This window comes from Macrobrachium rosenbergii, chromosome 7 (genome assembly GCF_040412425.1).
Source record: "Macrobrachium rosenbergii isolate ZJJX-2024 chromosome 7, ASM4041242v1, whole genome shotgun sequence".
NCBI lineage: Eukaryota > Metazoa > Arthropoda > Malacostraca > Decapoda > Palaemonidae > Macrobrachium > Macrobrachium rosenbergii.
The window spans coordinates 32,876,713-32,891,239 of NC_089747.1; the positions used below are offsets into that span (position 1 = coordinate 32,876,713).

The window sequence follows — 14,527 nt, forward strand, 5'->3', positions numbered from 1 at the left end:
TATGGTGATAAAAAATTGCAATTGGAAAAACTACTGTGGACACAGCAGAAACAAACTATGCAAAACTAATAGATGACGCCAGATAAAATGATCCTGGGAGACAGCTAACAAACAGTGTAAAACAAGATTACTGTATAGCAAATGGTATTAACTCGACCGCATCTAAAGACTATCAGCCCTACAAACACTACCAATACCAAATGACATAATCCCATTTCTAAATCTTAAATCTACAAAGAGAAATGAAACAATCTTCTTCAAACAGAATTTATTTAGAAAAATTCCATTATATGTAGTAGCTTAGTCATAGATAAATTAGTGTTGAGTAAAGCAAGATAATGAAAAATGTTGAAAGATTCATTAATGTGCAATGGTAAGAAAAGGCTGAGACAGTATCACTTTCTAACATCTTTCTGAATAAGTCTCTCCAACTCCTTTAACAATAACCTGTATCAGTTGTACGCTTTCTAGGAGCTGCTTTAATGATGTCATCAACTCGCAAAATCATCTCTGCTGCTTCAGCAGCAGACATCAGGACCTGTCTCTTGACCTGGAAGCTTTCAGTAATGCCAACATCATTCATGCATGCAACTTCTCCCAACTCCATATTCAAACCCATGGTGGATTTTCCCTCTGCATGGGCTGCCCTGAGTTCAGCAACTAGTTGAGCTGAATCATAACCAGCATTGTCTGCAATGATGGTAGGAATCATGAGAAGAGCCCTTGCAAAGGATTCCATAGCCAAAGATTCCTTGCCTGGCACATGAGTGGCAGCATCTAGGACAGCCCGAGCCATCAGTGTTTCACTGCAACCTGAAATTACAAGAATACTGCTTGAAAAAACAAACATATTGGTAATCAAAATCCTACTGTTAAAACTGTAATTTATTATTTCTTTGACAAAAACACACACTGACTAATAAAAAAATCTGTCTTGTACTGTGGTGTGCACTCATGGAATAATTAATAAAACTGATAATTTTCTTAAAATGTTTCAGAACATTAGAGAGAGAGCAGCCTTCAACAACTTAAACTATGATGATTGCAGGCCTGCTACATCTACTGATGCTCAGCAATATACATATACACTTGAAAAACTCACCTCCTCCAAACACAGTACGTGTCTCTTTAACAGTCTGTGTCAATACACACAAGGCATCATGGAGTGACCTATCAGCCTCCTCAAGAATCTGATTTGTAGCACCCCTCAACACAACAGTGCAAGCTTCCCCAAGAGGTACTCCACTGAAGCGAATCATGCGGTCCTCACCAATAATACACTGGAACATGAAAATATAATCTCAGTTTGTTTGCAGTAAATGGGTCACATCAAGACAGTGTCTCCCTTCTCAAGTAAGTTAAGGATAGATGTGATTCAGCCCTAATTCAGTTAAGTTCATTACATTTCCCACCATATGAAGGGAAAATGATTACGCCAAATCATCATCATGTAGAGGGCTTCTGTGCAATTCTGCCGCTAAGCCTTTCCCATGCTTTCATTTTGCCAAGTATCCTCTCATTTCTAACCTCATTCACTAAAGGTCTTGGTCTTCCAACTCTTTTTGTGCCCACAAGAGCCCACCTGACACCATCCATACTATTCCTTAATGGGTTGGTTAAAGACATACTGAAATCAACTCCACCTTTCATTATCATCTCATTGGCATGTGGAATGGAATCTAAGTAATTTCCCCTATCATTTTTCCTGTCATCTGCCTCAAATTATTCTTTTCAAAGCTTTATTCTCAAATTGGCAAAATTCTTTACATGAAATTTCAGTCATTACAAATCTTATCTACACAGCAATACTCATCGAAATTCACAAGAAATAAGAATGCTAATGCACAGAATACTAACATACAACCTTATGAATGTAATTCCGTTCTCTGATTTCTAAATCATCATCTGTCTACTAATCAGTATATGATTTGCCCCTATTAGTCATTAATTGAATTCCAACTCAAGAGAACCTACACTGGATATTATAGTTCGTAAATAACTGATATAGGCAACCTCTTAATCATTTTCATTTCACCCATTTGTACATACTTTGCATGTTTCTCTTAGCTCTAATGTAAGTCCCATCTTTCTAGGTGTAGGTCCTCGACTTATGGCGCGGAACCCGTTCCAGAGCTGCGCTGTAAGTTGACTTCTGCCATTAGTCGTGTTTTGCCGTTATTGATGCTTTAACATCGCTTACAAGTACCATAAGTGTATATGATACATTCTATTAATATTTGTATTTCCTGTATTTTTTTCCCCTGATAAGAAATGATAATCAACATCTTTTAAGTCTGTCAAATTTCTTGTTTCTCCGATTGAAACCTCTCCTATCCCCAACTATGAGAAGGGAAACCAGCTAAGCTGTTATAAAATTTCCCCACCACTAAGGACTTTGTTAAATTCTTTCCTTAGACTATGGAGGATGAGCATGCTGAACATTTCCATCACAACTAATGGCAGTGCAGTCTCTATATTTAACCAATTCACCCAGGTCACTTTTCTTTATTACGACTCTAGTTCTAAATCATCAAGTTTTTTCTCCTCATTCCCTTCTCTACACGGCAGTCCATTTAGTATTCGAGGCGTCATTTCGGTTTCAGTTAAAATCATCTCTAGTGATTTCATCATTGCTTGAGGTTTACCACATCCCAAGTTTTTCACTGACTGATTCCACTTCACATTCAGGTTTCCTTCTGCTTCTGAATCATCAGTCACATTAACACCCTCATACTTTTGCATGCCCAGGCACCACAAAAATGTTTTGGCCAACATAGCTTTTTTTTCCCCCCCTTTAGACAGTTATTTTCCACATTGTGTTCACCCATAGACATTTCACTGATCAGTGGGTCACTCTAACACCAATAGAAGAATTTTAAAACATGGCTTTGTCAACTTTATCTGACTTTTTCCATAAGTCACCACCCTACTTATGAACATTCAAGTTACAAAAATTCATAGATATGAGCAGACAAGGTCACAAGTTCAGATTTTGCTCTGCATGCCTATTCTTCTAGTAAGAATTTTTGCAAAGAACAGAACACAAGGAAGAGGAGTCTCCTCCTTTAACCCCCTTCCCTGATTATCCCAAATATCCTCATGATTAACTACCAATTCTTTTTACAATCATGGGAATACTTGTTCATACTTGTAAAATATTCCTATTTGTTTCTATATTCCCGATTTAACTCGTTCTTTGAAGAATTCCCAATTTTGTTTTTTTTTAAAGAAAATTATTGTGCTGGCTTTGTCTGTCATCCGCCCTCAGATCTTAAAAACTACTGAGGCTAGAGGGTTGCAAATTGTTATGTTGATCATCCACCCTCCAATCATCAACATAGAAAATTGCAGCTCTCTAGCCTCAGTAGTTTTTATTTTTTTTAGGTTAGTGTTAGCCATAATCGTGCATCTGGCAACAATATAGGACAGGCAAACACTGGGCCATGGTTAAAGATTCATGGGCCCAGCTCATACACCATTATACCGAGAATACCAAAAGATAGATCTATTTACAGTGGCCTTGATTAAACGCTGTACAGAAAACTCGACTGCACTGAAGAAACTTCAGTGCATTTTTCACTTGTTTTATATTACTTTTCCTCATAGAAAACATTTGGTATGCATTTTTGTCAATAGACGGCGGTGTGGATTGTTTACTTTATGAACTTCCAATGTCAGATGGTGCTCCAGCGAAATTCTCTCCTAATTCATAACTCTCAAAGTATGGAAAAAATACAAATTTTAGATGTTGCATGAATCTAATTTATTTTCTTCTTTGTGCCTTTCTAGTATCCAAAATAATTCTTCATAATACAGCATGATTTAAAATTGCAGTGAAAATAGTATGTATAATCTATGACCTCTGAGTTAACTAGGTAATGTAAACATCAACAAAAATTATGCACTACATATTAAAAATCAACTTACGAACAATTCAAGATACGAACAGCCATCCGGAACGTAACTCGTTCGTAAGTAGGGTGGTGACTGTATTCTCCCCTATGCCCTCTTGCATGTAATGGAGACTTTATTTAGACTTGAGTTCTCAGCAAGTTCTACTTTGTGTTGTTCTCCTTCTGAAAGTTGTTCTGAAAGTACCTATTGCTTTTGTCTGTTTTTATTGTACCCCAATCTCAGTTGATACACTAGGTTTCCATTCTGCTGACCCCTATCCCAGTACTTCTACAAACTGATGTATACTCCCGATGTTAATCCAGTCCTCACTGTCTGTCTACACCTTCCCAGATATGGTTTTAAGAAATGTAAATTCTGCTTTTGTGAAGCAATGACTAATGGTGATCACTCCTAACATCTGCTCCTATACATATCATTAACTTTTTTCTATTTGTTAATGACGGTGCAATCTATTTGGTTTCCCTGGGTGCCATCAGATGTCCTATGATTAGCCAAGTAACAGAAATTAGATCATATGTAGTATTAAAAGCTAACAAACTGCTCCCAAATTTTGTTTCCACTCTCCCTTAAGCCCTGTAACTTCCTTCATACATTCACTGTTCCTCTCAATTCTTTCTTTCATTTCATCATTTCTTATATATACCTTTCTGGTAATTTCATTTGCATATTCTTGGTGCATAGCACATCATAACATTGTACTCATATTGCACTGTTTTTATTCCTATCCTACAAGAAATAATATACTTAATATAACATTAATAAAATAGTAAGATACTGAAAATACAATAATAATAATAACAGCAATGGTCTCCAGTCAGAACATTTCCTGCATTTGGTGTTAAGATGAATGCACACTCCTTTACCAATTCCATCTGCTCTTTCTAAACATACACATTAAAACCTTCCAATCTCTTTTCCCATTCCCAAACAGTAAGATTTACAAACAGCTAAGGTGTCCAGTTCATAACTTTTAAAGTCCTTCTCTACCCATCGAAGATTCCCAATTTAATTTGGGGTTCTTCACGCTCTAATTTCTTGTTTTCAATTTATCCGTACCATAATTTTTTGTTTCCAATTTGTCTGTACCATTTACAAACTGCAAAAATCTTAGAACTCCCTTTATGCCTGCACCTGGTAGTCATTTCTAAATTGTGTCTATCCAATAATGACGTGAAATCTATGAAAGATTCGCTGGATGAATAGAGAAAAGGATAGTCGGTTCCTTTAACCTGCAATTTCTAGCAGATGGAGGTCCGTGAGGCCTGCTGTTTCTTACTGGCTCTTACCATGGTCATTCACCAGGTGTCCAAACTTGAAGCTAAGGGGACACGGCACTCCAAAGCTCATAATTAAGGCCAAATTTTTCACCGTGGATTTCACCTTTACTCAGAGGTCCTCCTGCTAGTCAGGGCCCCAAAATCTATGTATTACCAACTGGGCCTAAGAGGTGTCAACCTACAAGGGAGCAGGTGATTGTACCATAAGCTTGGGGCCAAAATCCAGGTGCTACCAGGTGGACATAATGCTAACTAAGGAGCAGGAATACAACTACCTGCAGGTATTTTCCACCCAATATTGACATAAAAATTATATTTTCATATTAAAATTAAGTTTCATATATAATGTACTTATCAAGTAATTACATAGCTATAGTTTCTAGCTTGCACGGCAGCCTTTTATTTAAAAATTGCAGTAGCACTTCGATAGTTTAGTGTAGGTGACAAGCCCCGCCCACTAAGGGAGTACTGGAAATGACTTAGCAGACAACCTCATAGTGTTTGTGCCTTTATGTCCATGAGAGGGGAGGAGGGAGGGCTCTGATTCTGTAATTACTTGGTAAGTATATATGAAACTTAATTTTATTATGAAAATATTATTTTCATATAAGTAACTTGCCAAGTAATTACATAACTGAATCCCACATTGATAAGGGTGGAATACATGGACATATTCTACTCCAAAACATTAAAGTATGGTAATGACTTTGAAATAGAAATGACTGTTAGCAATGAAACAATGCTTGTTGTTTCCTTACCTAATAAGAGAGCTACTGCAGGTGAATACTGGTGTGGCGGTTGAGCCGCAGGTCGCCTCTACGTAAGTGGGAGTCTTGCAGCAGAGGATAGGCCTGATCACTGACAAGACATACATAAATGCCCTTGCCCTGGGGGCAGCACCAACATACCACACACCCAGACAACGCTATCACCTACACTGACAAAACATCACTACCCATCCACTAAGAATGGTGGGTACTCCAGGTACAAGTACCCACAGGCTCCCCAAAAACTCGACACCCTACTTCAAGGCAAAGAGACAGGAGAGAATGAATGCTTTCAATGCTTCTTCCCCCAATACTATGCCAGCCACTGATAATGGCCCCAGGGTACTGCAATTCTCAAACACTGTTTCGACTCCAAGTTGTGACACACGAAGATCGATTTGCACCTCCAAAAGGTCAACTGAAGAATGGACGGAAGGGGCATATACCTGAAAGCAAGAGAGGCAGCAACTGCTCGGACTTCATGTATTTTCACTCTGAAAGGCAAAATGCCCTCCTGAATCCGAGATTGCGCCTCGGAAATCAGATCCCTTTGGAAGAATGACAATGTCTTCTTATAAAGAGGACAAGGAGGATTCTTGACAGAACACCAGAGGTTGTTGGATGGCCCTCTGATCTTCTCGGTCCTGTATACAGATATCATCTTAGGGCTCTAATTGGGCAAAGAACCCTTTCTTCTTCTCTGGTCCAAGGATTTCCGTTAAACTCTTAAGGTGGAAGGAATGAGGCCAGGCCTTGGATGGGTCCCTGTTCTTGGCTAGGAAATCTAGGAGAAAAGAGCACAATGCATCTTCCTGGGAGAAGCCTACCCTTTTATCAATAGCCTGCAGCTTGCTTACATGCTTTGCAGCAGCCAAAGCCACAAGGAGGTGTGTCTTCTGAGTGAGGTCTTTTAAGAAAGCGGAACAGAGGGGTTCGAAAGAAGGGCCTGTGAGCCACTTTAGCACTATGTCTAGGTTCCAGGAAACCAAATCAGCCTCCTTCTGCTTAGAAGTGTTGAAGGACTTGATGAGGTCATTAAGATCCAGGGTTTGATGACAGGTCCAGACCTCTTAAAAACTGAGCTAAGCATAGCTTGATACCCTTTAATGGTGGAAGAGGACAGATTTCTAGAGGTCCTCAGATAAAGGAGGAAATCCGCTGTTTGATGTCTCATATGACGAGAAGTTATGTCTGAGACACCATCTACAAAAAAATGCCCACTTTGCTTGGTAGATGTTGCAAGAAGATTAGTGGCTGCATCTTGCAATAGCTTCTGCAGCTGCTCTTGAAAAACCTTTTGCTCTACCAAGCTTCCTGACAGTCTGAAACCTGTCCGAGCATGAGCGGACAACCTTTGGTGGTATCTCTTGAGGTGAGGCTGTTTGAGTAGCCACAGTTTTTGGGGAAATAGCCCCGAGAAGTCCACCAAAAGCCATAGAAGGTCCAGGAACCACTCCTTCATGAGCCAAAACGGGGGTATGAGGGTCACTGAGACGTTGTGGTGTGAGACCAACTTGTTCAGCACTTCCCTTACCATGATACTGAAGGGCGGGAAGGCGTACAGATCCAGGCTGGACCAGTTTTGGAGTATGGCGTCTTTCGCCCATCCCAGGGGACCCGGGCCTACACAGCAGAAGAGGGGGAGTTGATGGTTTCTTGAGGTGGCAAACGGGTCCAAAGTCGGTTTGCCCCATTATCTCCAAAGGTCGAGACAGACCAGGGGATCCGAGGTCCACTCAGTGGGAAGGACCTGCTTCCGACGGCTTAGCAGCTAAGTTTGTCTGCCAGAACGTTAAGTTTCCCCTGAATAAATCGAGTGACCAGTGTCACTCGATTTTGGCCTACCCATAGGAGAAGTCCTTTGCTGCCTAGCAGAGAGAAAAGGAATGAGTGCCTCCTTGCTTCCGAATATATGTCAGTGCGGTGGTATTTTTCGCATGGACTACCACTGTCTTGCTGTAGGTCATGGTCGAGAAGCACTGGAGACCTAGAAGAATGGCCTTTAACTCCGTGACATTGATATGAAGGTTCCGTTCTTCTGGGGACCATGTCTCGGAAACTTCCTGACTCCCCAACCTAGATCCGAGGCATCTGAGTAAAAGTCTAGGCTGGGGTTCTGAGGATGAAGAGACTTTCCCTGCAAAAGTCTTCCTTTGGACAGTCACCATTGGAGGTCCAATTTGATTTCTTAAGTTATGGGAAACACGACAGAGTCTGGTTGGTTTTTCCTAACCCAGTTGGCTTAGAAGTAGAATTGAAGGAGTCTCTTGTGGAGTCTGCCCAGTTTGACGAACGTCTCAATGGAAGCTAGAGTCCCCAGAAGGCTCATCCATTGATGGGCCGAACAAGATGAGGGCGAGAAAACTGCGGATCATCTGGATGCAGATGACGATTCTCTTGGGGGACGGAAAAACCCAGAAAGTCCAAGAATTGAGAATCATCCTCAAATAGAGGATCTCTTGTGTAGGGGCTAACTGGGACTTTTGAAGGTTCATTAGTATACCTAGTTCCTGAGTAAGGCGAAGAATGGTTTGCAAGTCCTTCGTGCACTTTTCCTTCGAAGAGGATCAAAGAAGTCAGTCATCCAGGTAAAGACTGATGTTGATGCCAATCAGATGAAGCCATTTTGCAAGAAGGGAGAGGACTTGAGTAAACATGAGGTGCTGTGGAGAGGCCATATTGAAGCAAAGAGCCTAAAACTGATAGACTTTGCCCTGGAAGGCAAACCTGAGATACTTCCTGGAGTCTGGAGGAATGGGAATATAGAAGTGTGCGTCCTGCATATCCAATGTTATCATCCAATCGTCCAGGGTAAATAGATGACAGGGCTGACTGGTTTGTCTCCATCTTGAACTTCGTCTTCCTTACGAAGAGATTGAGGGCACTTATGTCGAGGACTGGTCTTCAACCCCCTGATGATTTGGAGACTACAAACAGATGATTGTAGAAGCCCTCTGCGCAAATGTCCTCGACTTCTGTCTCTCTTTAGAAGAGAGAGGATATCTCCTTCAAAAGGGCCAAATGCTTCTCCAAGCCTTTTGAGTAGGCCGTCAAGACGATGGGTGAAGTGACCAAAGGAGGATTCTCCATGAAGGGGATGGAGTAGCCCTCCTTCAGAGCCTTGACGATCCACTGTTCTGTCCCTCTGTGACTCCACTTCTCCCAAAAATGGAGAAGTCTGGCTCCTACTGGGGCACGAAGGACTTCTTTATTTCTTAGGCAAGGCCTTGGAAGAGCTCCTCTTGATGGCTCTTGCTAAGAAATGGACATTGGAGAGGGATCTGGGTTGCGACCTGAGTTTGCTTCCATGAAAGGGATGCTGCTGAAGAGGAGAGCCCATCTTAGGCACAAAAGATCATGAATCCTTAGGGCGTTTGGAGGACTGTGCTAAGAGGTCTTGAGTGGACTTCTTGAGGGAAAAGGTGAAGAGGATCTAGAGGTGAAAATAACAGTGCCAATTTCTGGGACTGTGCGACTCCCCTGATGGTGAAGGAGCACCAAAGTTCTCGCTTCTTCAGAACCACCACCGAGAAAAGTGCTGCAAGTTACAAAGAGCCATCTCTGATGGCTTTGTCTGCATACAACAGAACCCCCAACCAATCTGATGCAAAGTTCCTATCCAAGTCCTTGTAGTCTTCGATTTTCTTGGCAAGGATTCTGACCGTCCAAACTGAGTGGTTTAGCTCTGGCGATGAGAACATTATCTTCGCCAAAGCAAAGGTCAAGCGAGGGGAAGAGTCAATGAGGTCAGAGAAATCCCCCTGGGAGGAGGCAGCGACTCCCAAAGAAGGAGCTTCCCCCTCCAGTCGCATACAACAGGTATCTCCTTTTAATCAGACGAGAGGAGGGAAGGGTGCAAGGAGTCTTACCTTGCTCTCCCTCTTAGCAGAAAGCCAGTCTCTGATTTCTTTGAGCTCCTTGGACGATGAGGAAAGAACCATCTTGGGGAGCCTGGAGTTATCCTCAGGAAGGTCAATGCAGGTGAGACCAGGGCAGCTGGAGCGAAAAATGAGGGAAAGCTTGCCAACAGGTAGAGAAGAGGAGCTGCATATGCTGAAGGACAAGCAGGGTCTTGGATAATCTCCTTCTTCAGCAGAGATCAGAGAAGGGGGACAAATCATGAGCAGGCTTGGAGGTGGGATCTTTCTTGAATAAGCTCACAACTTCAGATAAATGTTGCCTGATAGGCACCAAAGAAGGCACATCTTGATCCAAAGCAGGTGTTTGGTGCTCAGGAGCAGTAGATTGGTGATGAAGAGTTGGCACTGGGTGTTTGGAAGCTGGCGCTGGGCGTTTGGAAGCTGGCGCTGGGCGCTTGGGAGCTGACACTAGGTGCTTGGAGTTGGTGCTGGGCGCTCGGGGTGAGACGGGTGCTTAGACGGGGACAACAAGTGTCAAGATGGTCCTTTGGGTGCTTGTAAGCCAAAGGAGGGTGCTCAAAGGATGCACATTCAGGAGAGAATGTCTCTAGACTATCCCATGGGTAAGTAGGAAGTTGGATTGTGGCAAAGACAGAGGGATCCACAGCATAGCTACATGAAGGCTGTGGACTGTGAGATGCCTCCCTGTACAGCTTAACGGGCAGTGGAGAAGAGTGACCAACGTCGTCCGTGTGCCTCTTCAATGGCTGGGACGAATCGAGTAAACGCTTGTGGTGCCTGCTATCAGAACCGGATTCTTCCAAACTTAACAACAAATGATGCACATCCAGAGAGATGCCTTTCCAACGGCAGTGTGTCGAAACCCAGGTTCGTGCAACAGGCTCGACTGAGGGGGACAACTACCCGTGGGCAAACCCCACTGGCCTCCCTTGGACTTCCGGTATGACTTCTCACAGGTTTAGGGGGACAGGACAGGGACCTTCGTCTAGGAGAGCCAGCGGGATGAATAGCCACCTCCTCCACTTGCATTGCAGTATCACTAGACACTTTATGATCTCTAGGTACTTTATCTTGAAACAATTTATCCATTTGGACTCTCAGGGATGCCCCCTAACTCGGACACAGTATGCACTACCAGGTTTATTTTCTTACCGAACCTGGATTCAAGGCTGGCAATGGCATTGGGGTCAAAAGCATGGGAGCCAGGCACGGAAGTAGGTGGACTGATAGTAGGAGGCTGGGAATAGGAGAGAGGGCAGGAATAGCAGGACTGTAGAATCTAGGCTAACAGAAACTCCACTCTCCGCCCTAGAGGCCACCTTTCTCTTCCTACCCCTTTCCAGCTTATTAAGGCGAGATTCAAGAATTTTCCACTTTCTCTCATCCCAATCCTTGCACTCATCGCAAGTATTCTCCTTAGTACATACCTGCCCTCTGCATTTACTGCAAATAGTATGTGAAAAGTAAGATGACTTAGTCTAGTTTTACAACCCTCGCTATAATAGCAAACATTAAATGCAAAGACATATTAAGGCAAAAATATTGACAAAAGCTAATAAAAGCTTCCAAGAAGAAAAGCCAAAAACCCAACAAACTCATGATGTTGACTAATGAGGTGGCAGAAATAGACTGAGGTTGTCTGCTAAGTCGTTTCCAGTACCCTCGTAGCAGACGGGGCTTGCCACCTACACTAAACTATCGAAGTGCTACTTGGTAAGTTACTTTTATGAAATATGCACATACTAAGTTTTCAAATTACACAATGGGCCCATAATGAAAGTGAAAACCCACTTGAGTTGGTTTAAGAGTCAAGACCTAAAGATGAGACTAAAACTATGCATTCACTTAATATTTAATAAACAGGCCAAATTTACTGAAAGGAACCAAATGTTGCTACCTTTCACACATTTTCCAGATATTTTTCCACTGACCAATCACAAAACACTGTGTAAAACTCATTTTTAATTAGTAAAACTAGCATTCTGAAATTAATCTGGTACACCAAAAAAACTTCACTTACCTCCTCAATGAGATCACAATGTCCAAGTTTCACCAATTCTGGGTTATCAAAAGTCGATGTAATTTCTGCACCAGTTACTAATGCTAACCTTTCAATGCCATCAAAATCAGCATGTTCAATGGCCATGACCCCAGCATCAGCAAACAACTGCTCAGGATAATTGTAAATCAACTGTCTGCAAAGTCAAAATAAATGCAAGTCAAATATCATCCAAAACCTATTTACATTTTAATAATACAGCAGCGCACTGAGATAATGGAACATGGTATATCGTACTTCCGGATATATCAATGCGAACTGGAAATACTGTACCAATTTGAGGGTGTTTCACCTCCGGATTGAGCCTAGGCTAATGTCATTCATTTTGATTTATTATTTTACTCAAATTTTTTCCATGTTTATTATACAGCTAAGTAAAATTTGATACTGTTACTGTTTCTTCACTAATTTACATTGCTTTCAACTCTAAAAATTATGTTAAAGCTTTTACTGTCCTGCAGTTTATATTAATAATAAGGCTTTTTTCTTACTTTAAGGGTACCATTTGTTTATATAAATAGCATACGCTTTATAGCAAAAAAGAAAACGGGAAAGTACTATGAGCGAAAATGACTATGCTTATGTATACAGGGCTAACTCGATTAGTTGTCACACTTCTGTAAGACATTTACTTAATTTATAGATATTTTGCTGTTTACATTAATATTAATATTTCAAAATTAGTAAATCACTGTTATAAGCATTTTAGGGGTGTATATACTTGAGAGTAACAGTTGAAGAGGGTAATGTAAGGTGATTCTGGATGCTTTGGGATGATGGTTTGGGGTGTATTTTTGTTTGAAATACTGTTAAAATAGGCAGTTATAAGTGTTTTACAGTAGTTTAGGGGTACAGGGTATAAATATACCTGTACTTTATAGCAAAATCAAGCATTCATATGTATGTACTGTACAGTGATATACCATAGTTTCTTTTATAGCGGTGTAGGCTTGGACGCTTTAATCCGTTATCTTGGTGAGCTACTGTACATCCAAAAATTTTGTTTGGACTCAACAGTTATATAATAGCATCTGCTTTTGTAAATTTCTTAAAATAACAAGTGACAGTTAAATTTCATTTGCACAATCACCATGAACACAAAACAATCAAAATCCTTTTCCAAATTTAAAATACTTCAGTATGATAAGACTTGAAACTATTCTGCATTGGTCACATTAACATAAAATGGTACTGCACCAATGTGTAAGTAAACTGGGCCAAAAAATAAAAAATTGCATGCTTACCTGTTAATAAATACATTTATATCATGCTTCAGGATTTTCTGTACTTTGGCCTTCATCTTCTCTTTTTCTGCTAGTTCTAATTCTGCTACCTGTGTAAAGCAAATAATACTATGTACTGTAAATCATTAAAAGCAGATTAACTATAATAAACTACAGTAATTTACCATGAGCTAAGCAAATGATGTAATATAGAAAAGATATACAAGATAATACAATTTACAGAGAAATTTATAAGTATCAAATATGCACTGCTATATAATACCCATCCCAAGATTTTAAAAAATTCATAAAAAATAGCCAACTTCATGAAGAGTTGGTAGTAATGTAATTACCTTTGCAGTAGACTCAACAGCAATCTTGGATCCAAACACCTTGATTTTGTCAGTGTCCATGGGAGTGTTAGCCACCAAAATTTTGGCATTTTCAATGTGCTTGGGTTGATTTACACCAATCTTTTTCTCTAGTATAAAACCTGTCAAATGTACAACACACTGTCAGTCAACCTGGACTCTTTACAAATAATATAATAAAGACTTGTCTTTGAAGTATGGCAGTAGGAGGACAAAAAACTATATGGAGCGCCAAGAAATTATGGACCAAGACTAGATGTGAATACAAGTGAGCAATACAGAAGAGATTAGATATTCTACAATGGGAAATGCCAGTATAAAAGAAGCTGTGATTGTATATCTAGCAAGATGATTTCTTACAAAAACAATAAGAGCACAGAATGACAAAACGAACTGATTCCGGCACAATACGCTAATGAAAGGGGAATTTTGTGACTTCCTACAAAAGATGTAGGTCATTAATCTAACCATAATACTGGTGGATACAATTCTAAAATTAAAATGCTGTATAATTATTTCTCACTAAAAATAGCATTGCTCATTCCCGAAGAATCAGTGGAATCTTCAGCAGAAAAATGTTATTCAGGTGGGGACTTTTTTTATGTCATTATTATTAAGTATGCAAGTTACCTTCATCTAAAAAGGAGTCTCCCAAAGTGCCACCCTGCTTTTTGATGATCTGAATTGCATCTAAATTGCCAGATCCCTTTAATCGTAAAACTGCATCAACGGCCAAATTGGAAAAGAATTCTTTTTGTTGTGATAGGATCTTTGAGCTGAGTGTAGTTTTGGCTATCTGAAATGGAACAAAAAATTATTGTTAACAAGGCAACAAATAAAATTCAGAACAATATTTGAACAGTTTACTCCATCAACTGCAACATTAAAAACATACAAGTAATCTGCAACATTACAGATATTTTACATTTCACACACAATGACTAGCAGAGAGAAAATCTCTAATGACAAGGGTGCTGACAAATAAAGCTGGCAACTTATGAAGTTAATTTGCTGTTCTTAGATATAAAACCCAA

General features: G+C 40.5%; 1 protein-coding gene across 2 annotated transcripts in view; it reads right to left on the reverse strand.

Annotated features, from left to right (window-relative positions):
- Positions 1–256: 256 nt before the first annotated feature.
- Positions 257–14,527, reverse strand: part of CCT2 (chaperonin containing TCP1 subunit 2) — a 36,706-nt gene continuing 22,435 nt past the window's right edge. For both annotated transcript variants that reach the window (XM_067106961.1, XM_067106962.1), the window contains exons 5-10: positions 14,124–14,289; positions 13,476–13,615; positions 13,144–13,232; positions 11,861–12,035; positions 1,103–1,280; positions 257–813 (exon numbers count right to left, since the gene is read on the reverse strand). In XM_067106961.1, the coding sequence (XP_066963062.1) occupies positions 437–813; positions 1,103–1,280; positions 11,861–12,035; positions 13,144–13,232; positions 13,476–13,615; positions 14,124–14,289 (1,125 nt within the window). In that variant the 3' untranslated portion in view covers positions 257–436. The remainder of the gene's footprint in view (positions 814–1,102; positions 1,281–11,860; positions 12,036–13,143; positions 13,233–13,475; positions 13,616–14,123; positions 14,290–14,527) is intronic.